Genomic DNA, 27,732 nt, shown 5'->3' on the forward strand with positions numbered 1-27,732 from the left:
TCAACCTACATATAGCTGACATTTTTAGTTCGTTTGATTCGGCGTTTTTGTTTTTGTTTTTGTTTTCGTTCAGAAGGATATGAATACAAATACAGTAAAAAATAGTTTGTCCCAAACTCATTTCATCTGGAAAAAATAATAGTCCCATAGTTTTACATGAAGAAAAAATGTCCCATGTCCATTGGTACCACTCCCATCCCAGTGATTAATATTACCTGGTCCCTAAAGGGCGGGTATCGTATATTTTAGGGGTTGGAATCCCCTTTGTTTGAAAGCTTTGTTAATTTTGCACAAAACTTGACAAAATGAGCCAAAATAAACTGGACATCTGACAAAATTTGTATATTTAAAAAAAATTAACACGAATTGAAAAATCCGCGGGAAAGGAAAATAATTTATTAACATGAGTTACTTCCCTTAGAAGCGATCTCTTGCGTTGACATATTTGTAAACATCAGCTGAATATAGTATTTTATTCCATACAAAATTAGTTTGATAAAGTCATCACAATGGTGTAAATGACAACAAACTATGGCGATCGTGTTAAACTTGGTGATTTAGGTAAAGTATAATTATCGATGAAACAACAGTCTTTAACATTTCGTATATTTTCACATCCGTTATGTCCAAATGAAAACGTAAACAAAGACCACGAACCAAAACATTGAATCTATTTGTAAAAATGATGTCATTAGTATATTTATTTTAAACGATGAGTTTTCATGTAATACATTTAAAAAATATAGTTAACTATGATGTGTAAAATGTGCTATATTTTGACATTGCAGCAGTCGGAAGAGTATTTTATGGAGTATGTCCGTTGGTGGCATATTCCTTTTGTTATCATTTGATTTTCTGAAAACTTAATTTCATGGATGTATACTTTTTGAACAAATTCTGTTTTGAAAAGAACAGTAGTGATCAGATTTATTTTATTTTTTAAAAGAACAGTAGTGATCTAATTTATTTAATTGTTGTGTACCATGACCTTTCTTGGATTACATAATTGAACAAGCCAGTGCAAGGTTAATATACAGAAGTTTGGAAATCCATGAAGTTTACTGCATCAAAGATATTTTACTTACCTGATAATCATTTCTGCCATCATGATTGTTTTTTTTTTCATTTGAACTGCAGGAATGATGGAGGCAAATATGCTATTGCCAAAATGATGGATTTATCTTCAAGTAGAATGTGGAGTTCTAATCAGATGGACAACATCATAATTCCATACTCAAGACAGCAGTACTTGTAAGTTACATGACTGTTATACATATAGGACCATAGATGACTTTCACATTCACCATTTATGCCAAATGTGGTGGAAACTGGTTTAAGGTTTTATACTAGACATAAAAAGGATATCAAATTCAATGGCAACAAGAACAGTAATAGTTCTCTGAACGCTAAAATATCGGAAATGCTTCTATAATATATGTATTATTTAACTAATCCTGACAGTAATAGAATTAAGTTTCTGTTCCCTTGGCATCCATTGCAATGTCACCTGATCTTATGCCTGCTGACCCCAGTTGACCTCAATATAGTTGATGATCAACTTCTCCGGAATGGAACTGAATGTGAAAAAGTTCTTAATGAAACACTTTGCAAAAGAAGTTAATCAATATGATAATGACCCAATTATTTTCAGTGATAGAAACTTTGTTTCAGTGGCACTTGTAGTACAATTAAGAGCTTCATTGTACTATGTGATCATTTTGTTCTGTTATTCAGATAGGAAATTGGAGGATTGAACCAAAGCTGCCACCATGTTGTATGTGTTCCATGTAGATACTGGCACCATGATGACCTTTGACATGAAGTTGGCCATGAGCAGGTATGAGTCAGTGTGTCAGTTCATCTAGTAAAACTTAAATAAAGTTTACATATTTTCAACTGAATGTTGTAAGATATTAAAAAATGAAGATAAAGGAAAAGAAAGAATAAAAATTTCTATAAAGAATTTCCACTAATTTTTACGACATTGATTGTGCATTGATACTTTAAAATTTAATTTTGTTTTTGAGATTAATTTTTAGCTTACCTAACCGAAGGCCATGTTAGCTATTGCCATCACTTGGCGTCCATAGGCGTTGTCTTTGTTGAACAATCTTTCAAAACTCTTCTCATCTGAAACTACTTGACTAGTCCGGAGCAAACTTCGAATGAATGTTACTTGGGGTATTCTGCATAGAACTGATGTGGGAATTTTTCATCTGTTGAAAAACATGTCTGCTGTTACATAGGGGGTCAGACAGAAATTTTTTGCGTATATATCTCCAAAACTGTTTGGTTTAGCTAAATTTTGACAGAGTAAAAGAGTTCAGCATGATGAGATCTATCTGTGGTCAAATTTTTGTGTAAAGTTGTTAAGCCGTGTTGGAGTTAATTGTCCTTTTTCAATGTATTATCCCTATTTTTGATATTATTCTTGTATAAAATTTTCTCCTCCTAAACTATTAGTCCAGTCAGAACCAAAATTGGTATGAATGTTATTTAGGGTATTCTGCATAGAACTGATTTAGGAATTTTAATATGGCAACAAAACATGGCCACTGTTACTAAAAATAGAACAAAGGAGTCAGAATTTTTCGTGTATATCTCCAAAACCCTCAAGTTTAGCCAAATTCTAACATAGGGTAAAAGTGTTCAGCATGATGAGATCTATCTCTACCTTAATTTTCATTCTACTCAGTTAAATTATGATTGAGTAATTGCCTTTTTTGACATTTTTTCCCTTTCAAACTACTGGACCAGTAAGAACCAAACTTAGTAAGAATGTTCCTTAGGATGTTCTACATAGAACTGATGTGGGGATTTTGTTTCCGTCAGAAAATATGGTTGCCATTACTAAAATACAAACTTATGTGCAGGCTGCAACTTTTTTGGTTTTGATGTAGGCTTTTGATATTTGATGTGTGGCTGGATCACCTAAAGATGATGTGTCTTGTACAAAGGAAAGTGGCCTCTGAGCTTGAACTTGACCTTAATGTCAAGTTCCTGTTTTTTGTTGGAGCTGTACCTTTTTTGTCTTTTGATGTGGGGTTTTGATATGTGGCATGTATGTAGATCACCTAAAGATGATGTGTCGCATACCATGGAAAGTGGCTTTAGACCTTGAACTGTGACCTCTAAGTCAATTTCCTGTGGTTTTTTAGTGACAAACTTGTGTCCAGAATATATTTGATTCCATACCACTTTCTCAACTAGTAAATATTTCTATTGAATATGAGTGCTGCATTATAGACTAAAAATTATGAGTTATTAAGCTTTTTTCTAAATCCATTTTGTGTATATGGATTAATTGGAGTCCAATGAGATGGATTTTTACTGTATAGAGTGCCTGTACCAGTAAGTCTTCCCAATTTATTTTTGATCGGGCACTTCTACTGTTGAAAGCATTCAAGACTGATTTGTAAGTAAATAGTTAGCTACTTCCAAGTACTTACATGTACATATGATGCATAGTTATCAGAATTTTCAATTTTATGTTGTTACGAAACATTTTAAAAGTTAGGAATAGTTAAGTGTCAGTCCTGGTATGAATCAGGCCGTGAGTGAAACATTGTATGAATAGTTTAATTTGGCTATTCGCACCATCAGAATCAGGATAAACAGACAAGATTTTCCGTATAATTTTATTAGATTGAGTTATAGTTTCATGGAAATGCTTTGAATAGAACATTTCAAGGGAAGATAACAATGTCAAAAAGCTCATTTTTTTTACATTCTATTGAAGAAATTATGAGCAAATCCAGTGATGTAGAGATCAAATAATGGTCTTTCAAATAGAAAAGGCATCTTTGAGTGAAATTATATTGTCAGATTAGTGGGGTTTTGACATGCTTGTTTCTGATTTTTTCCATTTTGCCTTATTCTTACAAAAACTGACACTTAAGCATTATATTTTTTGTTGTTGTTGGTACATATAAAAGGTTTTTATTGATATTAATATATTTTTATGAGACTTACAAGTCCTATTTACTTCCAATTTTGCCATTTTCATCTTAGGTTGTTGGCCTTGTAAAATCTGGTTCTATAAAGTATGTCACAACCATATAATGTAATAGTTGTTTCAACATTCTGCCAGATAACTAAGACTCATTTATTGAATTTTGTCCATTATTTCAGTGTGGCTAATTTACAGCATGCCATTGCCATGGAATACCCCATACCTGAGGAGAAACAAGTGTTACTGATAAGTGGCGGAGAAAGTCTTGATCCTGCAGCAGTAGTTGGCAAATACCATGCTGGAACTGTATGTATTTCAACCCCATTTAATGAAAAGATAGTATCTGTATTGTGTTTACATCGAGGTGGTTTTGATTGATATTTTGGCTTTTAACCCTATCCTTGAGGAATATGGACCAAAAAGGGCAAGGAGCAAACATTTTCTAAAACTTCAGGATGTAGTATTTAACCTGCGTATTACGGATCTCAATGAAATTGTACTACAAAGTTGCATGCCACCAAAGTCAAACTGGGATCAGTTTTGGGATTGTTACTGTTATTATAAAGGAACTTAAGTCATACATGTAGCAAACATTTTCCTGGTTTCTTGGCATTTCAGGATTTGAGACAAAGTCATATCAAGATATGTCATATCATATTTATGATAACTAAAGAAGATTACAAAGAAAAGCTGATGATAATAAACAGATGCTGAAAATGTTTCTTTAATTTTGAAAAGTAGGCCTATAAAGTGATCTAAGTTCTATGAAAAATTTCAAGTCCTGTGTCTGATTAAAAAATGAAAAAAAATTATACCATACACATGTTCAGTTTAATAAAATGCAATGCATACATGAACAGAACATAAAGTTGTGTAATACCATAATAATGTTGTCATTATCATATATAGACAGTTGATTACCACACAATAATTTGAGTATAAGTGAATGGATCTGTTTTAGATTTCAAGATAAAGTTTTTTACCCCAAAAAGAATGTTGTTTTTTAGGCTATGACTTTGACAGTTAAGAATTAAGGGCCAGTAGGAACCATGCCCATCATTTTTTGTTGATTGTCACAAACTACTTCTGGGTTTGTGCTGATATGTGTAGTTCGATACTCAGATTGTAAATCCTATGTTGAACCTTGCTGTTTCTTTGTTTTCTGCCAGTAAGAATGAAATAAACCTGGCACTATTATTACTAATTCAGATTGAAAAGGGGTTGATCACTGTTTAGACAGTATTTACATTCGAAAATATCTGAACATCTGTACATTAGCCTAGTTTGGAGTTCATTCTTTCAATGCCAACAATTAAAAATATATGCACATGTATATTGATGAAATGTTCAAACATTACTTCCTGTCATTTTCAGGATACAAATCCAATATTCCTGTTTAGTAAGAGTACAATAGAGGCACAACACCCACCATCTCCCAGTGTACATTATGGTTCAGGTATGTTAATTAAGCATTAGTATTTTAAGGATGAATTTACAATAAAAACTATATTGAAAGAACCACTTCATAATGGCAGACTGCAAAATTGAAGACAGGAAACTGTAAGCAGAGATTCAAATGTAAAGTGGTTGATAAGAGAAGACTTTCTATAATAATTGCTTCAGAAAGATGGTCAGCTAGTTTTAGTTAAGTCAGAAAGAATTTCCTAAAATCATTGCTTGAGATAACCGGTCAGCTTACTTCAGTCAAGTCAGAAAGGACTCCCTACAATCATTGCTTTAGATAACTGGCCAGCTTACTTCAGTCAGGTCAGAAAAGACTTCCTACAATCATTGCTTTAGATAAATGGTCAGCTAACTTCAGTTAGGTCAGAAAGGACTTCCTACAATCATTGCTTTAGATAAATGGTCAGCTAAATTCAGTCAAGTCAGAAAGGACTCCCTACAATCATTGCTTTAGATAACTGGCCAGCTTAATTCAATCAGGTCAGAAAGGACTTCCTAAAATTATTCCTTTAGATAGGAAGTCAGCTTACTTCAGTCAGGTCAGAAAGGACTCCCTACAATCACTGCTTTAGATAGATGGTCAGTTTACTTCAGTCAGGTCAGAAAGGACTTCCTACAATCATTGCTTTAGATAAATGGTCAGCTCACTTCAGTCAGATCAGAAAGGACTTCCTACAATCATTGCTTTAGGTAAATGGTCAGCTAACTTCAGTCAAGTCAGCTTTCACTGAGTGTTTGAATCAAACATTGAATCTGTATACATACAAGTTCTTTGCTTCCTAAAATGATATTAATTCATAATTACTCTGTAAAATTATAAACAATAAATACATGTATGTTTAAAACCAGAGTATAATTATTAAAGATATATTATGTACTTTATAGATGTGGATATCCAAAGCCAAGTTGAAGGCTCTCTTCTGATGCCTCCAGCATATGGTACTGTAGTTTCTAGAGCTCAACTAGCACTGGTAAGTTTTTACTAAAATTATCATTATTGTGTATGATTCTGTCAAAACATCGTAGGCTATAGATGGAGAGTCACCATCATATTTATAGTAACTTAGTTAAATAGACCCTGCCAAGGAACTTAATAACATTTGACTGTTGAAAATGCACCACTATATCATTATATTGCTGATGTCTCTATCAACGTAAATATGTGAAACTTCCTGTAAAGCACACTGCGTTTGCCTAAAAGTTCAAACAATCACTTCCCAACTGCATACAAATACAAAAAAATGTTTTCAGTTTTGTAGCTGTCCTATATTTTAATTGAATTATATGTGTTGTAGCAAATCCATGAGGTGGATAAAGAAGAAATAAAAGCCTGTAAACAACTGGTCCATGATCAACATTTACAGCAACAGGGCTGGGCAGCTGTGGTGGCTAACCTAGAAGATATTACCAGGTAAATTGCAAGTAGGGCCACATATCTCCATCCACTATAGAGGCACCATAGATTTAGATTTAGAGTCACTTTAAAAATCCAGTCTAATCTTAAAAATAATAATTCTTGGCAAGCCACAGACAAAATCAGTACCATGATGTGGTATTCAAAGCATGTCTGCTTATATTTTAATACATTGCTACATTTGAAATTTTGACACTTCACTTGATATTACTTAATTCAGAACACATTTGTTTCATTGTTTCAGTGCCCTTCGTCATCGATCAGAAATATTTACTGATTCATATAATGAATATCTCATACCTAGAGATGATTATCTGAAAACATTGTCAAGGTAAGGTGTCTTGCACTAAATTTGTAAGTAAAGTGTGTTTATATTATATGTGAAAGACTCATTATATATATATTTTATATCAGTTTTATGTTACAAGTATCAGATAACTTAGAAGAAGCAAGATTGAAAAGATTCAGGCAGTATCATTCTAAGACATCAAGATCAAATAATAATGTAAATCTTTTATTAACTTGGCTACAGCAAGCAGTTCAAACATAAGATTTTTAATAAAGTAATTGTTTCTTAGATGTGAAAGTTTTTTTTGCAGAAAATAATGTGTTGTACCTTTGATATATAATACTATGTTTCTGCATCAAAAATATTTGAAGAAAAAGAAGGAAATAATTGTAAGTGTAGTCTCTTTTTATAATGTCCTAACATTTAATTGTTTATCTCGTACATTTCAGTGTGGAACATTCTCTACAACTTTTATCTAAAATACCTGTATTACCCTGTCTCCTTCAACAGTCTACTGAACTCTACGACAAATCATCATCATCTTCATCATCAGGCTCATCTACATCCAGTAAGAGTCTCTTTGATTGGATTAGTTCTCAGGTTGGTCTATATAAATCATGTCATTGCCTGGAATTTGTAAAACTGATTTAAGATGAACATATTTAAAATGCAAGGATTTTTTTTAGGTATTCTGAATATAACCCTGTATTAGATATTGGAATGTGGATCCTGTTTTCAAGTTGTTAAAAATTAAAATTTTGATTTTGTTAAACTGCATTTAAGGTATTGTTTTGATGTGCTAAACTAAAATATTTATTGTTTTTGCTGAGAGTAATATGAAAGTTTGATTATATTTTTGAAAGGAAAAAAAAACATTTCAAATTTTATTTGTTTATTGACTAGGATCCCTCTCACAGTCTCCATGACATGGTTGTTAAATGTATCAAAGCCACAGAACAACTTGATGAAAGAGTCTTAACAACCCTGAATAAAGATGTCCAGGATATGTTTGTACAAGTAGACAATCCAAGCATGAAGGAAGTGAAAGGAATTGAAGACAGATTGTATGGTTTGGATCAGATACTGAGCTCTGCTGCTAAAGTTGTCCAAGAACAAGGAGATATGGCTCAGGTGATTATAAACAATATGGTTATATTCACACTAATAATAGAAATTGGAGTTAACAGTGCTACTTGTAATGTCCTGTATTGCCACATTTGCCTATACTGGACAGAATAATTTCTCTCTACTGGACAGAATATTTTTTTCTTTAATGGACAGAGTTACTGTAAACCAACTTATATTCCAGTGCTTTCATTAAGAGCCAGTACCCGGTACTTTTACCCGGCTACGGTAGTGTCTGGTACCGGCAGAATAAAATAAAAGCAAAAAAAATCACAAGGAAAAATTTAGTAAATAGATTCATCTGTCTGTAGGCTATGTCTCCAAAATCGCAATCTTTAGTGTTTATTATTGGTTATATTTGTGTCTTCGTCAAGGTCCGCATCGAATCTAATTGGTAAAGCGCTTTAACCTACGATGATTTAATGTACAGTGTCTGTGGTGACTTAACACTGTCAAAGCAATCACCGATTATTTTGTGCTTAACAAAAAGCTAAACACAGGTGAAGATTCTATGAAAACGTGTAAAAAAATGCCATTCGTATTTGGAATTGCCCCATACCCGTCATTTGTCCTGATATTTGTTAAGATTTGTGCAGACGAGAGAAGGAATTTTTAGTATTGACAACAAGTCAACACAAGTTTAAGTTTAAGTTTGAGAAGGACATGTCTGGCCTTTGCTCACAAGAATATAAAAAATATTGGATCCGAGATTCAACACTGCTATAGATAATAATAGAAAATAAATACATTGTAATGTTTAAAAAATTCTGTCTGTCTAAAAGTCAACCAAACTAAAACCGCCAGCCTTGTTCTTTTTCAGAAGCAAAGAATTTCTTATCAGACTATGATTTTTAGACCAACATTTCACAATAAGACACATGCAATTGCTCTACATGTCACAGTAATAATTAGGCAAAAAACAACAACAAAGTTTCATTATGAAAATAATTTAATCAGCACTAGGAAACACCACATATTATGGAATTTCATTTAATAAATGTTTAGTTTTGTTTCTATGATTTTATTTGCATGTGTTAGTGTTCAAATTTTGTAACAAGTAAATAAAAGCCTAAGAACAAAATATGACATTTATCAAAATTTCATATAAAATGTCATAGTATTAAACAGTCAAGAAAGTTTATCAACATTAGTCTAGAAATGAATCTGATGGGAATCATGGGGAGCTCCTGGATTTCAGGGTTTTGAGACTAAATTAGATCCATCATATATCTTGATTTCAAATTCGTATATTTTAAACAAAACTGAAGCAAATATTGCAGATTCAAGTCAAAATTTAAATCTCAAAAAGGCTAATATCCAGGAGCTTCCGGGACCCACTGAGGGCGTTAAGCGGCCCCAGACCCTTTGCCGAATTTATTTGGTACCTCCTACTTTCTGTAAAGTACCTCCTGCCTGAAAGATTAATGAAACCCCTGATATTCGAAACTACTTTCTATCGCATATTGCTGTTGTTGGCTAATTTTGTGTTTTTTTATAAAATAAAGATAGTGCATAAGTATGCTTTTTTGTTATTTTTGCGATAATTCTGTGAAAGTTGTGAAAATAAATCACTCACGAATATTAGTTGGTTTACAGTATTTCTCAATACTGAATGGAAAAATTTCTCTACATTGGACAGAATAATTTCTCTATACTGGACAGAATAATTTTTTCTATACTGGACAGAATAATTTCTCAATACTGGACAGAATATTTTCTCCATACTGGATAAAATATTTTTTTCTATACTGGACAGAATAATTTCTCTATCCTGGACTGGGCAGAATAATTTTATAATTTGTTATGTAGCCATAAAACAGGCTGTACATTTTGTCTTATATCAATTCTGCTTTTCTCCATGTTCATGTTAAAAGGCACTTTTACTTTATAAACTTTGATGTACATAATGAAACTTTTGGATGCCTGATAAGATTTGTAATAGTTTTGATGTCTATAGAAAAACATATTTTTTTAACTGTGTTTGTTGGGGTCTTCAGATTCTTAGAACCATTTCCAGATTAAACGATATTTAATTTTAAAGGTCATGATAAACAGATTCATATTTTCGTCATTAAACTTTAACTATGACATCTTTTGTATGTAAAATGAACTTGTACTGTTCTCTTTTTAAAAAAAAAATATCTAACACAAATTCAATTTTTAATTTCACAGAACCTATCAGTTCTTCTAGTTTTTGTTTTTTTTATTGAAATTTTGGTTTATATTTCAGGGTTTTGTACAGAACCAGAACCGAGTCAGCACACTAAAAGACAAGTCAATATTACCAGATCTATGTTCTAGTCATAAAAAGCAATTGCTTGTCATGGTTCAGAACCACAAGAAAATACAGGAAACTAAAAAGAAATGCAAAATGGCCAAAGAGGAGTTAGCAGTCAATCTTCATGCGAGACTAAGGTATGTAAACATAGAACTTTGTACCATTAGAAAAAAGAAATGATATCATAAGGTTGGTATGTAATTCAGAAATGAGTATCCTGGGAAGTTTTACCTTGTAGTAAACACTGGATTTCTATGCTTTGATAAATATGAAGATGGAAATGTTCAGACAATAACAGTGTTACTACCAATTTCAGAAGCTTACTAACAGGGTAAAAAAATGATGCTTTTCTGAGTATTTTATCAGATTTGTGCCATAATGCGCATGTTGTCGTTTTGTTTGTTGTCAATACACTGTTATTATCTTTAAACTATCCTTATTATTTTTTTTTATCAAAATTATTTTTTATATGACATGTCTAGTACTGTTCCATCCCACTAATGGGCCTCTATAAACAGGTAGTTCATGCAAAGGAAGGAAATTCGATGGAATGTGTTATGTTCAATTAGTTATCGTATTTCATCAATAATTATATATTTATTGTCAGTGCATTTATTTACTCATTTTCATGTAGAACAATTGTGGTTCATGTATAAATACCAGTATAATGTATACCTAAAATTTTGGAAAAATTTAATGATGAGATTAGAATTCATTTCTTAATTTGATTTTATATGCTGCTTTCAATATTTATACATGTAGTAAGGTACAAAACCTGTCTGATTTATACATGTAGTAAGGTACAAAACCTTTCTGATTTATACATGTAGTAAAGTACAAAACCTTTTTGATTTATACATGTACTAAGGTACAAAACCTTTCTGATTTATTTGTAGATGGGTAATGTTGGTTGAAAAGAGAATCTGTGATGTAGATGGTAAATTAATCATCTATCATGAGAATCTAAAGAGGTTGAGGAAGAGGTTAGAGGTACTCAAACAGATACATGATGCCCCTGATATCTATGCTCAGCTAGTGGTAGAGGTTGTTAGGAGGAGAAAGTTCTCTGGTACATTCTCTGAGGTAGGGATAGACACCAAGAGATAATCTGTTCTTACAGATATATACAAAGCAGCACTGTTTATCTTTGAACCAATACAATATTACACCCTTAAGCAAAGTTGGGTGGGGAATTATTCAGCAATCACCATGTCTGTTCATCTGACCATCTCTTCCTGAAATGAACAATGGATTTTATTTAAAATTAATTTGTAGGTATTTATGTAGATGTGGATAAAGCATGATAATCATTGTGGATGCTCTGAAAGTTAGTTTATATTATTCAGAGAGGTGTATCACTTAGTGAACTTGTTACAGATCTAGATTTTTATAGTTACAGAGAGGTGTATCACTCAGTGAACTTCTTACAGGTCTAGATTGTTATAGTTGTTACAGAGAGGTGTATCACTCAGTGAACTTCTGACAGATCTAGATTTTATAGTTGTTGCAGAGAGGTGTATCACTCAGTGAACTTCTGACAGATCTAGATTGTTATAGTTGTTGCAGAGAGGTGTATCACTCAGTGAACTTCTGACAGATCTAGATTTTATAGTTGTTACAGAGGGGTGTATCACTCAGTGAACTTATTACAGATTTAGGTTGTTATAGTTGTTGCAGAGAGCTGTATCACTCAGTGAACTTCTGACAGATCTAGATTTTATAGTTGTTGCAGAGAGGTGTATCACTCAGTGAACTTCTGACAGATCTAGATTTTATAGTTGTTGCAGAGAGGTGTATCACTCAGTGAACTTCTGACAGATCTAGATTTTATAGTTGTTGCAGAGAGGTGTATCACTCAGTGAACTTCTGACAGATCTAGATTTTATAGTTGTTGCAGAGAGGTGTATCACTCAGTGAACTTATTACAGATCTAGATTGTTATAGTTGTTGCAGAGAGGTGTATCACTCAGTCAACTTCTGACAGATCTAGATTGTTATAGTTGTTACAGAGAGGTGTATCACTCAGTGAACTTATTACAGATGTAGGATGTTATAGTTGTTACAGAGAGGTGTATCACTCAGTGAACTTATTACAGATTTAGGTTGTTATAGTTGTTACAGAGGGGTGTATCACTCAGTGAACTTATTACAGATGTAGGATGTTATAGTTGTTACAGAGGGGTGTATCACTCAGTGAACTTCTGACAGATCTAGATGTTATAGTTGTTACAGAGGGGTGTATCACACAGTGAACTTATTACAGATTTAGGTTGTTATAGTTGTTACAGAGAGGTGTATCACACAGTGAACTTATTACAGATGTAGGATGTTATTGTTGTTACAGAGAGGTGTATCACTCAGTGAACTTATTACAGATTTAGGTTGTTATAGTTGTTACAGAGGGGTGTATCACTCAGTGAACTTATTACAGATGTAGGATGTTATAGTTGTTACAGAGGGGTGTATCACTCAGTGAACTTATTACAGATTTAGGTTGTTATAGTTGTTACAGAGGGGTGTATCACTCAGTGAACTTATTACAGATTTAGGTTGTTATAGTTGTTACAGAGGGGTGTATCACTCAGTGAACTTATTACAGATGTAGGATGTTATTGTTGTTACAGAGAGGTGTATCACTCAGTGAACTTATTACAGATTTAGGTTGTTATAGTTGTTACAGAGGGGTGTATCAGTCAGTGAACTTATTACAGATTTAGATTGTTATAGTTGTTACAGAGAGGTGTATCACTCAGTGAACTTATTACAGATGTAGGATGTTATAGTTGTTACAGAGAGGTGTATCACTCAGTGAACTTCTGACAGATCTAGATTTTATAGTTGTTGCAGAGAGGTGTATCACTCAGTGAACTTATTACAGATTTAGATTGTTATAGTTGTTACAGAGGGGTGTATCACTCAGTGAACTTCTGACAGATCTAGATTTTATAGTTGTTGCAGAGAGGTGTATCACTCAGTGAACTTATTACAGATTTAGGTTGTTATAGTTGTTGCAGAGAGGTGTATCACTCAGTGAACTTCTGACAGATCTAGATTTTATAGTTGTTACAGAGAGGTGTATCACTCAGTGAACTTCTGACAGATTTAGGTTGTTATAGTTGTTACAGAGAGGTGTATCACTCAGTGAACTTCTGACAGATGTAGATTGTTATAGTTGTTACAGAGAGGTGTATCACTCAGTGAACTTATTACAGATTTAGGTTGTTATAGTTGTTACAGAGGGGTGTATCACTCAGTGAACTTATTACAGATTTAGGTTGTTATAGTTGTTACAGAGGGGTGTATCGCTCAGTGAACTTATTACAGATTTAGGATGTTATAGTTGTTGCAGAGAGGTGTATCACTCAGTGAACTTCTGACAGATGTAGATTGTTATAGTTGTTACAGAGAGGTGTATCACTCAGTGAACTTATTACAGATTTAGGTTGTTATAGTTGTTACAGAGAGGTGTATCACTCAGTGAACTTCTGACAGATCTAGATTGTTATAGTTGTTACAGAGAGGTGTATCACTCAGTGAACTTATTACAGATTTAGGATGTTATAGTTGTTACAGAGAGGTGTATCACACAGTGAACTTATTACAGATTTAGGTTGTTATAGTTGTTAGTAATGTTAGACTTGATCAAATTTATTATATTTGTGTACATATTTATGTGATACTACATGTATGTGTAAAAATTTATATCTATTGTCTTACTCGGTTTACATTGTAATCAATTAATTTTTTGTCAGCACAAGGATCTGTTATCTTATAATCCAAGTTTTCAAAAGTCTGGTTTTGAAAAAAAATGATAGATGAAAATTAGTTTGGTGTAGGAGCTAGTTACATACAGCACAAGAAGATGTGTTTGACTTCATGTTAAGAAAAAATTTAAATCCAAAATATTTTATAAAACGTGAAAACGGTATTTTAGATGAATTTTCACAAAGTTCAGATGTAGTATACATTACTGCGATAAAGGCAGTTCCTATTTATCCATGTCTAGCTCAGTATTTCTAAGAATGTTTCTATGATTTAGTGGGCCTCCAGTATAGCAGATGAATCAACACAGATACATTCTGAAGAGTATAAAAGGAGAGAGGCTTTTCTGAATCATGTTGGTATGTACATGTATTTAAAATGATAATTAAAACTTTGATAATACAACATCAGTGTACATTTTTCAAACCTGTAGTAAAAAAGAGCATCACTACTCTTTTAAAAAGGTTGTTGTTAATTTTTCTATATGCTTTGTTTATTTTAATCTGTACTTGCAATGTAAACCGTCTTCATGACATTGATTTTTTTAAGCATTTAACCACATGCACTTTCTATATCAGTGATCAAATTTAAGGGGAAATACTTGCTGAATACAAGTTGAAATTCAATTTTGCTAGTAGTAATTATTTCTACTTGCTAAAATTTGCTAGTGGAATTCTTAAATTTAGCGAGTGTAAATTTTCAGTACTTGCTAATTTTAGCTAGTGAAAAAAATTCTGAAATTCAATCCCTGTATATATACATTAACATGTAATTGAAATTTGTACTTGGATTTTCACTTCTTATAACTGTTTTTTAATTCATCACTTTTGACTTGATTTTTCTCATCTCCAAGAGAATCTTCTTAAAAATATTTGGAATTATCTAGTAATAATACTTATGTAGTAACCTTTTTTTCAGAAGATTGATTTATTTATTTGCATAATTTGATTCTCTTGAATTTTGTTTGAAGGTCGTCATTTCTTGCATACTTTGTTCTCTGGATTGGAACCATTTTCTTCAACTTTTGCTGTAAGTATTCTTGTTTGAACATGAACAGTAATAACATCAACAAGATTGCAGTCTAAATTCAGTTGTTGGTGAATTCTGGGATAAGTAATTGATTCAAATAATTTTTAACACAAAATAAGGGTAGCAAAAGTAGACAAAGTTTAATATGAATATTAGAATCTTCTGTGTGTTATATTGTGAATCACATAGAAAAGTTTTTGATTAAATTTTAACTCAGTTTTTTTAATTAGATTATGCTTAAAATTAAAGATTCCCAAATTATTAAGTATGAAGTTACATAAAAGTATAGTTATATTAGATTTACCATTAGGGATTATAATTTTTGAATTGGCAGAATGTGTCAGTCTAATTCCTTATTTTCAAAATTGTTTAGATGGATCCCCCTGCAGCTGTTGACCAGCATCTTCCTGAAATTACCGAGGATGATCTAGAAATGTTAAAAACCTCCGTCCCTGAACTTGCTGATAAGTTGGTGTAAGTAAAATTAAATTATGAATTGTTTGTTTTGTTGTTGTTTTTTTTTGTTAAGCATATTCTCCCTTCGTTAAATTGCATGGTAAAAACTGTTTAAGCATGAAGGAAAAAAATATATGTGTGTTGGACAAAAACCACTGCCCTTGTATTGAGGGAGATTGTGGTTCAATCCCTGGCTAAGTAAAACCAAGGACTTTAAAATGGTAGTCACTGCTTCTGAAACAAGCATGCAATATGTAGAGTGATGGCTGGTTGGCTTGTATTTAGAAAATATGTGACATACCTCCCGTCAGGCTGTTACTTCTTTGAGCTAGCACAATAAAAATCCAGTTCAGTATGTTGGACTAGTACAATGCAGAATCTGTTTGATTAGTCAATTCTCATCCTGAAATGCATGAAATATCTGCAATGATAAACCTCATTCAATAAATCAATCTATCCTTATGACACCAACACTAACCAAAAGTTACAGTTACAAAGTATAAATAACTTTTTTTTAGGAAAAAGCAGTTGTTTATTTTCACCCTATTTGTAAACATTTATTTCCTTTTACTATTGCAGAGTTACTTCTGATAATAGTAGAGTGATAAAAAGTCACATTGAATTACCTACTGTCACTCAAACCAAACCGAAAATACCAAAACCATCCTCATTAACCACATCAGAAATTGAAATTATCCACAGCTTTGAGGATCGTTTTTATACTGCTGAGCGAGCAGAACTTTCACTTGGGGATCAAGTAGCAAGCAGTGAACTTACTTCTAACTTGTTAACTAAATCTGATATTGGTGTGACAAGTCCAACTGAAAAAACTGAGTTTATAATGCCCAAAAGTCTTTCAGAGGAACTCACAAAAGAAATGCAGGAAGTGAGTCGCAAAAAAATTTCACAAAGTACTTTGACTTCAGTTCATAAAGATGAGGTTAATAGAACAGCTGCTTCATCTGCTACTGGAGAGGCTTCTGGAACATCTTCTTCATCAGGTGATCAAATCAAGTCTACAGAGAGTGAAATATCATCACATGATAGGAGTACAGAAAGCTCACAGTCAGGGAAGAAAAAATCAATAGCTCTGTGTACTTCCCCGGACATGGAAACTTCACAAGAGTTTACAACTGCAGACTTCTATATTGAAGATTCTATGCCATCTTCTATAGGTGGGACACCACCTAGTACTAAGTCTGTTGATAAGTCAACTAAACCTCGTGAACAAAGTGTTGATTCAGAATTAAAAACTGTCAAAGGAAAATTAAAGCTTTCAGAATGGAAACTTCAGTCCATGAAAGAAATGGTTTCTAATTTTTTGTCTGAATTAAGACAGAGGTGTAAAGATTATGGAGCAAGTATTAAACAAGATCGGGAAAATCTTACCGGTGAATTTGAAATGACAAAAGATAAAATGAAACAGGTCCTTCAAGCATATGAACTTAATTTAAAAGTCATGCATAATGCTTTGGAGGAAAATTTCCAAAAGGAGTTATCTGATCTCCAAAAACAGAATTTACAAATGGAAGTTTTACTGACTGAAACAAAACAAAACTTTAATGTTGAACATGAGAAAGTACAACAGAAATCTGGAACTCTTGAAAAACAAATTGCAGATTTAACTCAGACATTACGATCAGAAAAATTAGAAAAAAATGAATTAGAGACTGAAATTAAAAATTTGAAAGAGCATATTGAATTATCTGGATCAGAGTTTAGTGAAAAATTAAAAGAAATGGAGATAAAGTATGAAGAAATGGAAACTAATCTAAAAGGAGAATTACAGGAGCTATCTAAACAACATTCTCTAGAAATGGAGGTGGAATTAGACAAAATCAGATCAGACTTTGAGGTACAAGTATGCCAGCTGGAGTTAGAAGTCAAAGGACATGAAACAAAGTCTGAACAGTTAATCAAAGACTTGGCTGCAGCTGAGAAGAGCAAAGTTAAATTGGAGGAAACACTGGCCACTGAGTATCAATCTGAAAAGGACAGCATAAAACAGATACTGACAGAGGAATTCAATGAAAAGATAACAAAAGAAAGAGAGAAAAATTCACTGCGTGAAAAAGAAATAAGAAATGACATTCAGAAATCTTTTGACACTAAGTTAGATGAAGTTAAAGCAGATATGACAAAGAAAAAGGAAACAGAGGTAGAGAGAGTCAGAGAAGAGTTAAGTATTGAGTTTGATAAAACATTGTTAGGAGTTCAACAGAAATATGAAAGTGAAAAACTTTCTTTAGAAAATATGCAGATTGAAAAATTGAAAGAACTTGAAAATCGACACAGTAAAGACTTGATGAAATTGACTGAAGAGTTCAATAAATGTAAACAAGATTTAGCAGGTCAGCTTCTAGTTTACACTGGACGTAAGTTCAATGTTCAGGAAATTCAAACAGAGAAAATTGTCCAAATGGAATGTGCCATTCAGACAGAGGTACCATCACATGTGTCTGCTTCTCTTCAGACAGAACCTGAAGTTAGTTTGATGGACAGCCATTGTCAGACAGAATGGCAAGGTACAGATGTGGACACACAGACAGAAACAATATTCAAATCGACAGAAATTCAGACAGACCAGCAGAATACATCATTTGGTACAACTCAGACTGACCTTAGGGAAGTGATACAGGTTGAGATGCAGACTGATAGCTGGGTTGGAGTTGTAGGAGTTTGTTCTACTGAGGTAGAGGAGAAGGGTGTTCAGACATCCTTAGACATTGTAGAAACCCATGCTCAGACAGATGTTACAGAAACAAAAGATCAACAAAGTCAGATTGTTGATGATTCAACACAGAAGGTGGGTAGTGTCAATTTCATATTGAATAATATTATATCTATTTACTTATTTTTTTTTTTTTAACCAATGAATGTTTGAACTTTTGATATGTTACTATGGCACCAAGTATGTTTCATTGTCTTGAAACTTGATACACATGTTGTACAATGAAATAATTATTTCCTGTTTTTATATACCAGTACAAAAATCCTCTTGCCATTGAAGTTGCAAAGGGAAAGCCTTCCATTTGTCTATCACCTGATCTTGATCACCCTTGTTATCACTTGAAACAACATCTTCGATGGATTTTAACTTAACTTTATAAAAGATCTAAAACCTTTTGATTTTTAAATGTGTAGGTCAAATTTCAAGACAACAAATTCAGAACCTTTACTGAGGATGCCACATTTCGTGTTGCTCTTGTTGGTATCAACATGAAGCATTTATTGACAAGAAAAGGTTATCTATTTTTTTGTGTTTTGTTCTATAATGCTACTGGTGAGAGATTACTCCTTGAACACTTGTACAACATAGTGAAGTTTAGTTTCTTTATGAATTTGGTATTTTTGTGTTATGTATGTGTAATTTTCGTTCTTTAGATGATTCAAGAAATGCAAGAGAAACACCAAAAGGAAATAAATGATTTGATAACTAGACTGGAGAAAGACAAAGAGGATTCATGTTTGTCTTTGAAAACCAGCCTCATAGCAGAAAGACAGGTATTGAGTTCGACATAATTGAACATGAATAAACTTATATTTTAGATTAAGTGATTATTTCATGGTATTGTAAAATCCATTAAATGCAAGAATGAAAAAAGTTCTTTCTATAATTTCAGTAAAATTGGTGTAAATGCAAAATATTTGGTGTATAAAGTGTCTTTTGCTATGGCTCTTACAATTTAAAGAAATATTTGAAACATCACTAGTTCTTATAAAAGCAATAAAATTGAGAGAATAATCTTTTATATTTCTATAAGGTGTCTTTCAATGAAGCAGTTAACAAGGTGAGCAGTGGAAAGGATGCAATCATAACAGAGCTTAGGGAAAAGCAGTCAGAGGACCAGGAAAGACTTAAAGCAGCCCGAGGTATTATGTTTTCATCATAAAAAAATGGTTGTAAGAATTCCGATTGATAAAGAATAAGTTTCACTATATATTATGGGTTAGCTAACTATCAAAGGTTTTCTATAATGGTCTATAATTTTATGGTAATTTTATATAAATTTGATAGATGCAAACTGAAGATAGTTTTCACTTGATCAGGTATTTTTGATCAGATAAACAATGATTATGCATACTGTTTGAAAGTGGTCTGCAATTGTGAACTTGCAAGTAAAAGTATATAATTGATACTAGTTTCCTACATTTATCTAATGGCGGGTTATTTTGGCCAGGTGTAAAAATTTATGAATTTGAAGCAAAAGGGCATACAAAAAAAAATTAGCATTTTTAAATTTAATGCTAATTGTGCATTGAGTACTGAAGCCAATAATAAATAGTCTGCAGAATTTAATTTCGCATTTTTATGCTGTCTGCTAAAATACGCCACAAATAGCACCAGGCACATATTTAACCTATTTGGTATATCAGCAGCATACAGTCGGATCAATTATACAAATTTTGAATTCTAGCTTAAATAATGTTTAACCAGAAAAGATGAAATATATAAATATTTTTGAATTCAGTTGCTTCTTTAAAGATATGGGTTTTGATGTTTATTGCATTTCTTTCTACTTGATATTATGTTGTTTACAATGTAGGTAAATACAGGCTGTTTGTATGGAAAGGTTAAATTCTGTAATCGAATTTGGTTGGGAATATTTTCAGATTCAATTGATAAATTGACAGAGGAGAAAAATAAGATTGAAGATATTAAAACTCGTGCACTTGCTCACCTCAGTGACAAAGAAAGAGAATTTGGGTAAGATTAACTTTGAGAAACAATTTCATTGCTTTCAAAATAGTTATTAAGATTTAGAGTTTTGAAATATCTAAGTACCTGTCCTCATAAATTCAGACACTGCCAATGGTAAAGTGATTCATGGCAAAGAAAAACCCACCAAACAAACCGATTCTTTTTCAGTCTACATATGCTCTATTATTACATAACAACAACCTTTTCTGCATTCAGATCTGCACTTTTCAGAAAATTATACATTCATCTCCCATTAAAAATGATTTAAATCAAGTCAAATAAAAACGATATCTCTTGCAAATCTGTATAATATTTGTCTCGAAAGCACAACAACCAAATGAAAAACTAAGACTGGTTATGTGATCAGTAACTGTTTCTAAACAAGAAATAAAACTGAATTCAGTGGGTTTTTGACATGCATGAATCATCTTCTGTCTGATTTTTAGAAAGACTCTACTTAAGTATAGTTCCATCTTAATGTAGGAACAAATGACTTTTATTACTGTGATATTTTTGCAATTGACATAATATAAATTTCTGCTCATGGCGACATCACTTAGGCATCACTTGTGTGAAAAAATATCATGTCATGATAAAATGTTAAAAAATGATTAGCATTTCATAAAGAAAGGTGGCATTGATGATTATTTTATAGAAAAGAACTTTAACCCTTGTTATTGTATCTTTGTTTTCAGAGCTTGTAAAAGATCTTTTGAAGATGAAATTGCTATGTTAAAACAACAATTACAACATCAACAACAGATTCAGTCCATGTCTGTATCATCAGCTCCTTCTGTCATGGAAATCAGGTATATGCGCTTTCATTAGATTGATATTCAAATGTGGTTATACTAGGGGTTGGAAGCCTTAGCCTAACTTTTGATATCCACTCCTCCCTTCTCTTATAGTTTTAATCTAGGTCAATATTTGAACCTGTGGTTACTGTAAGTATGTATTTGATTTGGTTAGAAAGGTTGCATTTTATTGATATGTATTAGGTATTATGTAAATTAGAATCAAACTGTTTTAATCATCAAATTGATCACATAATGAACATAGGTTTCATGCCAATTTATTTTTAGTTTGTTTTGGGGTCTCTTATCTCTATTTTTGATGTGCTTTAGCATATATATATGTAATAATCATTATGGAACTGTTGTATTATATATTTATATGTGATTATGTCCCTTATGGGCCATTTATTGGTTTAATTAAGATCTATTTATATATTTATAAAAAAGTTGCATCTGACCTTACTATGGATCTGTATACAGTAATTGTTAAAGGTTTGTTCCTGAAAGTAAAATGTAAAACTCACATTCTTTGATTTCAGTTCTGTTGAAGAATCCAGGACCAAACTTTCACTTTTAGAAGAGGTTTGTGATATGAATTACAATCAATAGGTTTAGTTTCACTTTAAAAAAAAGTTAATAGCCGGTTTATTGTGAGAGCTGTTGGATGGGGTCATAAGCATTCCTATGTCAATCCTTTTGTCCATGTAATTTGAATGTCAACTTATCTGAACTGTTCAGTATGTTCATATATTTAGTGTCCATTTGGTAACATGGATATCATTTTTTTTGTCTTCACATACAATTCTTGGTCTGTTTGCTAGCATTTATTATTAAGGTTACATTTACTTAATGTTAATGCCTTAGTTATAAAAATGAAAGAATAGAAAGAAAAAACAGATATATTTTTTGTTCATTGGATCAATCCTAAGACTTGCCATTGAAAGATCTTTACAGAACTTGATAGTGATGCACATGTTCATCATAATATAAACTGTTAAAAATGAAGTTAAATTTCAGTGAAGAGTTTTAAAGTGTTGAATACGATGCATTTTCCAATGTTTTACAATTGATTTAGTGCTTGGTTATATTGCATTAGTATTAGATTAACAGTAGTTGAAATTGTTTGCAGGAAGTCAAACAGAAAGATGAAGAACTTGCCAGGATGCAACAGAAACTGGTGAGTTATATTGGCTATATAGTAAAGGAATAAGATGTGCTAGATCAGAATACCGAGCAAGTCAGAAAGGATCCCTTTTTAAATAAAATGTTTACAAAACATCATTTGCCCATTGGAGATAAAATGTGCTTACCTTTAAATGATAATGAATAAATGTACACAGTAAGTGTAATTTGGAGATTTTGCACTAAAAATTATTGACGCACTTAAAAGCTGCCCTTTCATTAAAGAACAGTAGATGTATAATTTGTGGAATGTTTAGATTTTAATGTTTTGTTTTTTAGTCTGACCTGACAATGACAGCCAGTATGAGAACTGTTGTTCAGGATAAAGTATCTATTACAAGGTATTTTCTATGCAATATTATGGTCTTTTTTAAATTTCCTATTCACTGTGTTTTTTATGAATTGGTCTCCCTGCATTCTGTTTCTATATACATTTCATTTATATGAAGCTTACTGTATTCTTCCGTGTGTACCAGGTAATTTTTTTCAATTTATTCTTTGTTCCAGGATGGGGGTGCTCGGTATACTTCAAAACAATGAGTTTCTAGATTTTTTTCTGGAGACATAATTTTTGGGAACCAGAACGGAAATCATCAACGCAAGACAACATCAAACCATTTTGAATTTTTAAGAACAGTTTTATGTGAAATAAACGAATAAAGTTTTACTGCTATTTAATAGTTGTTTTATCCATCAATGCCGTTTTTTTGCATTCCAAAGTTTGTACAAAAAAAACTAGACAGGCTTCTAATTTTTCTTTAAACACACGCCGTCCTAATTATAACTTCTTCACTTGTGTACAGTAGAGCGTTAAATACACAATACCGGGAGTGCCAACCTATCCTTGGGCCCATTGTCATATAATTATAAAAAAAAACAAAGGATCAATTTAAAAGGTGGAAACAATTGTCACTAATCTTTAATCCGCTTGATGAACAGTTTCCAGATGTCAAATATCAATACACAAGCTGGGTAAATTTATACATCTTTTTTTTGGAAACGGTCGGATATGATGCTGTTGTTTAGTGAAATACCTAATTTACATATGAACAGGAAATGTAAAGATTTTAGCTGACCCCTTGAATGGATCCAATACATTGCAGTATTTTAATCAATAAATGGCTGGCAAATGCAGGGAAACATAAAAAATACTTTTAATTAAAAGGTTAATGATATAAGGATATGCATTTCATGGAATTAAGTGGAGTCCTTTCAACTCAGTGTGGTCTTCAGCTATTTTTTCCTCACTTCCCAGTGTGCGTTTTACACGGAAACTTACTATTTTGGTCGATCTCCATTGCCAAGGAGGGGATGCACGGTATACATGAATTTGCATAATACACGGAAAAATACAGTATTCATTTATTTTAATTTAATAAATGCCCAAAATTGTATATGTAGATTTATTTTAAAAATTGTAATTCTTCACAACATACCTGTTTTAGCATGCTTAATTTCATAGAGAAGTAACTCATGTAACTTAAAAGTTTTTTTCCCTCTCTTTTCTTTATTTGCTTTTTTAATAGGAAAATTGTTGTATATGTAGTAACATAATAATTGCTAAGATTTTTATCTGTGAAGTTCTTTTAAAGCTATTTGTTGGTATGATTATGCATTCTTGTAATGAAGTTTTGATCCTCCTCAGCAGTATTTAGATATCTTTTTATAGGAACCAATTTGATGATTAAAGTGCTTGATAATATATTTTTATAGTTGTAATGTTGGTGACCTAGCCCTGTTCTGTCTCGATGAACGACATGATCAGTATGTAGTGTTCACCATAGGCAGCACTTTACATTTCCTACACAGTGACTGTGTACAACCACTTGGCCTAGAGCCAGGTAAGATTAACTCACTTCAACCTACTTATGGTATACTGCTGTATATCCACAAGTTGAACAGTTACATTGTCTGGAAGGATTTCAATCATCTATTAGTTCAGAAGTCTTCGTAGAAGGAAGTTCACCTCCATTATTATACCCCACGCAAAGAAGGTGCGAAGGGTATAATGTTTTTGACCCATCCGTCAGTCCATCATCAGTTTTCGGGACTTTTTTTCTAAACACTTGCAGATATTGACTTGATTTTTGGAATATAACTTCACCATGATAAGTTACAGGACAACTTTGTAGTTGGTTCCACTCCAATGATTTTTACCAAAATTACAGGCCTTGAACTTAACTAAAATCACAGAAATAACAGTTTTTTGGACTTTTTTTTTCTAAATGCTTGCAGATTATGACATGCTTTTTGGTATATAAGTTCACCATGGTAAGTTGCAGGTCACGTGTACATTTTGATCCAATATGATGATATTTACTTTGGATTAACTAGAACTCAAAGAATTCACAGTCTGGAGTTTGAAACTACCATTCTGAGTAACAGAATTTAGTAAGAAGATAAAGGTCTGAAGCCTAAAAAACACTCTTATTCCTTTTTTTAATGGGGTCCTTCTAAACATATTTCTCTTACAAATTTACTTGAGTATCCAACATGGGGACGCTGATGTATGTGAGTGCGCTCACTAAGGTTCTTTACTTGATTAATAGTTTCTGCATTATTGGACTGTAAATACTGTAACAAAAGGGTGTGGTCATTGTTGTTAAATACAGCTGTTTATTATATGAAGACCATTTTAAAGCTGTTACATGTACCTTTGAAATTTATTTTCTTATTTTTTTTGTAAAGAATACAGTATCTGTAATTTGGCTTTGAATTTGCCAGTTCTTAACAAGTATATCATTATATTTCAAGTATATTATTTGTTTTCATTTCATTTGCTAAATTTTTTTCAGCTCCCGGTGAGAACAGAAAATCCTGGGTTTTAGCAGAGATAACTGACAAGGAATACTGCCAAGCTAAAAAAGTAATTATAAGATATAAAAATTCCCATGTAATAACAATAGAAAAACTAGAAAAATTGGACTATCAGATTCCTTACCACAAAAGGAAGAAATGAATTGATATTAGGGATTATGGTTTATTGGGAGTTATGACATGTTGATTTTATTTTTCTGTGGTTTTTCTGCACCCATTAAATAGGGTTTTTAATATTTTCATCTCAGTAACATGTACATTGGCCATTTAGGGTTTGTAGGTTTGAATTATCAATATCTTTTAATCTCTTAAACTACTTTCAGTGGTCAAATAAATGCTTTTGGATATTGGCCATTCATGAAAATATTTATAAACAGATGAAAAGTTTAAATAGAGATAAGTCTGCTTAAAAAACAAAAATGAAAAGAAAATATACAAGTTACAACTAAGACCTTTATTGTAAACTATTTGAAAATCATCTGATAGATTTTGAAATGCTTAAATTTACTTTCAGGCACAGAATAGATTCAAAGTTCCTTTGGGGACCAAGTTTTACAGAGTAAAGGCCAAACAATGGAGTAGGGAAACTTCAGCAAAAAAGTCTGATACAGCATCTGGATCATCCTGACGACTGCTCGGTTTTAGTGTTTTTTTTATCAAGTGTTCATAAACATGATATTTATTTTATGACTTTTTTTTTGTATTAAGAAGCAAACTTGTACAGTGTTATAGCTTCTTCTCATTGATACATAATCAAAGTGCTTTATTAAATCAGGCTAAATGTGATATTTACAGTGGGATGAAGTGGTGTAGTTAGAGGATAAAGGGATAATTGTTTTGTTAATGTCTGTTGTAAGCAGATTGAGCCACTATTAAGCTCTTTGTGGGATATTGTCTTTTGGTCCAAATAGAATGTAAATATTATCTTTAACCAATTTAATTTTTTTTCTTCTTTAGTGGGCTCATTTTCTTGTTAGAAAAACATGGTTTCTTTTATAACCCTATTGGTACAGTTCATATCAAACTGTCACGGTTTCTGTCTTTAAGTCAATTAATAGGTCACTTGACATGATTCAGAGTTTACATAGCAAAGCTTGCATGTGCTATATTAAAACTTGACATAATGTTAATATGTGAACACTTGATTTTTTGGCAATATCTGTGATTTAGATGGCATTTTTAGCTCACCTGCCAAAGGCCATGTTAGCTATTGCCATCACTTGACGTCCATCGTCATCCGTCGTCATTAACCATTTTTTCAAAACTCTTCTCCTCTGAAACTACTTGACCAATTTGAACCAAACTTGATATGAATGTTCCTTTGGGTATCATGCATTAAACTGTTGTTGGGATTTTTGATCCATTGAAGAACATGGCAGCCGTTACTGAAAATAGAACATAATGGTCAGACAGTAGTTTTTTGCATATATCTCCAAAAATAAATTAAATCCAATTAACAATGATTATCCCATCAGGAAGTGTCTAAACACTTAGAAATGAAAGAATTGATGGAAGAAAATGGATGACATTTGTTTACACTTTTGCCATGTGACTTTTTGGTGGGAAAATCGGTAAACAAATAGAATGGGGATTCCCAAAATCTAATTAAGGAAATACTATTCAGATATCGCCCCGTGCAGGTCCGGGTGTTAAAAGAATAGGCCTGCAGCAGCGCTAAGCTTGTCGTATAAGGCGACTAAATAGTGCTCAGAAACCTAGCCGGGGGCTAGGCGCTCTGCCCACAGAGCAACTGAGATGTGTGCCCCAGGTGATGGAATGGGGTAGCCCTGGCGTGTTGCATGCTGGGGTTGTCAGGCTATAATACGGAAAACCTGACTGCAAACCATAGTGGTGCACCATGTTGGGAAAGATGCCACGTTCCTCGCACGTTAAAGAACCCTGCTGTGGTATTCGATAGGAGCAGGAACCTTTGCGCAGGAGGCTAAATTGCCCAACCTTACCCATCCCCCCTTTTTCCAGTGGCAATCAAAATTTATCGACCCCATTGCCCTTGTGTCCCATCCCTTTTTCATTTCATCATTATTTCATGTTCATTTTATCATCAATTTCATGTTCATCGTCTGAATATAGATGAAATATTGCTGCTCGGACGTTTAACCCCAACAAACAAAACAAAACTATTCAGATATCAAAATAATTAAACAGGGACACAATTAATGGTCCATGGTACAAAATGTAGTTTGCTAGAAATTTTATCACTTGGAAAAAAGAATCAAGTTTGTTAAAAATAATAAAAAAAATCAAATTATATTGTAAGATAAATTAGACCATAAAGGACAAAGGTGAACATGCTTTAAAATCAGAGACTATATGAGAATAGTAATATAAAGTCCTTGATAGAAATAAAATACCTGTTTCTGGAGTAGCACTTTATTATTTTATGCATATGAAAGTGACAGACTAGAGCTAAAAACCTGCTTTATACATGCATTGAGAGTGAATCTTGG

The 27,732-nt window shown here is 32.5% G+C and overlaps 1 protein-coding gene across 2 annotated transcripts; it reads left to right on the forward strand.

Moving 5' to 3' along the window:
* The first annotated feature begins 410 nt into the window (after positions 1 to 410).
* On the forward strand, positions 411 to 27,525 carry LOC148629834 (RB1-inducible coiled-coil protein 1-like). Of its 2 annotated transcripts, none has more exons than XM_088558177.1 (26): positions 411 to 561; positions 1,138 to 1,251; positions 1,735 to 1,837; positions 4,132 to 4,258; positions 5,327 to 5,408; positions 6,302 to 6,387; positions 6,712 to 6,827; positions 7,075 to 7,161; positions 7,569 to 7,719; positions 8,023 to 8,250; positions 10,475 to 10,659; positions 11,419 to 11,605; positions 14,562 to 14,643; positions 15,255 to 15,313; positions 15,687 to 15,787; positions 16,349 to 18,575; positions 19,154 to 19,273; positions 19,534 to 19,642; positions 20,384 to 20,477; positions 21,167 to 21,280; positions 21,805 to 21,847; positions 22,395 to 22,442; positions 22,727 to 22,788; positions 24,161 to 24,288; positions 25,243 to 25,313; positions 25,779 to 27,525. In XM_088558177.1, exons 3-26 carry the CDS (start codon positions 1,770 to 1,772, stop codon positions 25,890 to 25,892), a joined length of 4,689 nt encoding a protein of 1,562 aa, XP_088414303.1. In that variant the 5' UTR covers positions 411 to 561; positions 1,138 to 1,251; positions 1,735 to 1,769; the 3' UTR covers positions 25,893 to 27,525. The 2 variants fall into 2 exon arrangements, with proteins under 2 accessions (XP_088414303.1, XP_088414309.1); XM_088558183.1 differs by lacking the exon at positions 411 to 561 and adding an exon at positions 789 to 811.
* Positions 27,526 to 27,732: the final 207 nt, after the last annotated feature.

Source organism: Perna viridis, chromosome 1 (assembly GCF_037379345.1).
Source record: "Perna viridis isolate PV_CMFRI_1.1 ecotype Kerala chromosome 1, ASM3737934v1, whole genome shotgun sequence".
Lineage (NCBI taxonomy): Eukaryota > Metazoa > Mollusca > Bivalvia > Mytilida > Mytilidae > Perna > Perna viridis.

Excerpts from the sequence above, each read along its gene's own strand:
- LOC148629834 (XM_088558177.1), top strand. The coding sequence starts at position 1,770 with ATGTTGTATGTGTTCCATGTAGATACTGGCACCATGATGACCTTTGAC. Across the intron at positions 7,720-8,022 it reads TTGATTGGATTAGTTCTCAG|GATCCCTCTCACAGTCTCCA; the intron begins GTTGGTCTATAT and ends TTTATTGACTAG. Across the intron at positions 21,281-21,804 it reads CCTTCTGTCATGGAAATCAG|TTCTGTTGAAGAATCCAGGA; the intron begins GTATATGCGCTT and ends CTTTGATTTCAG.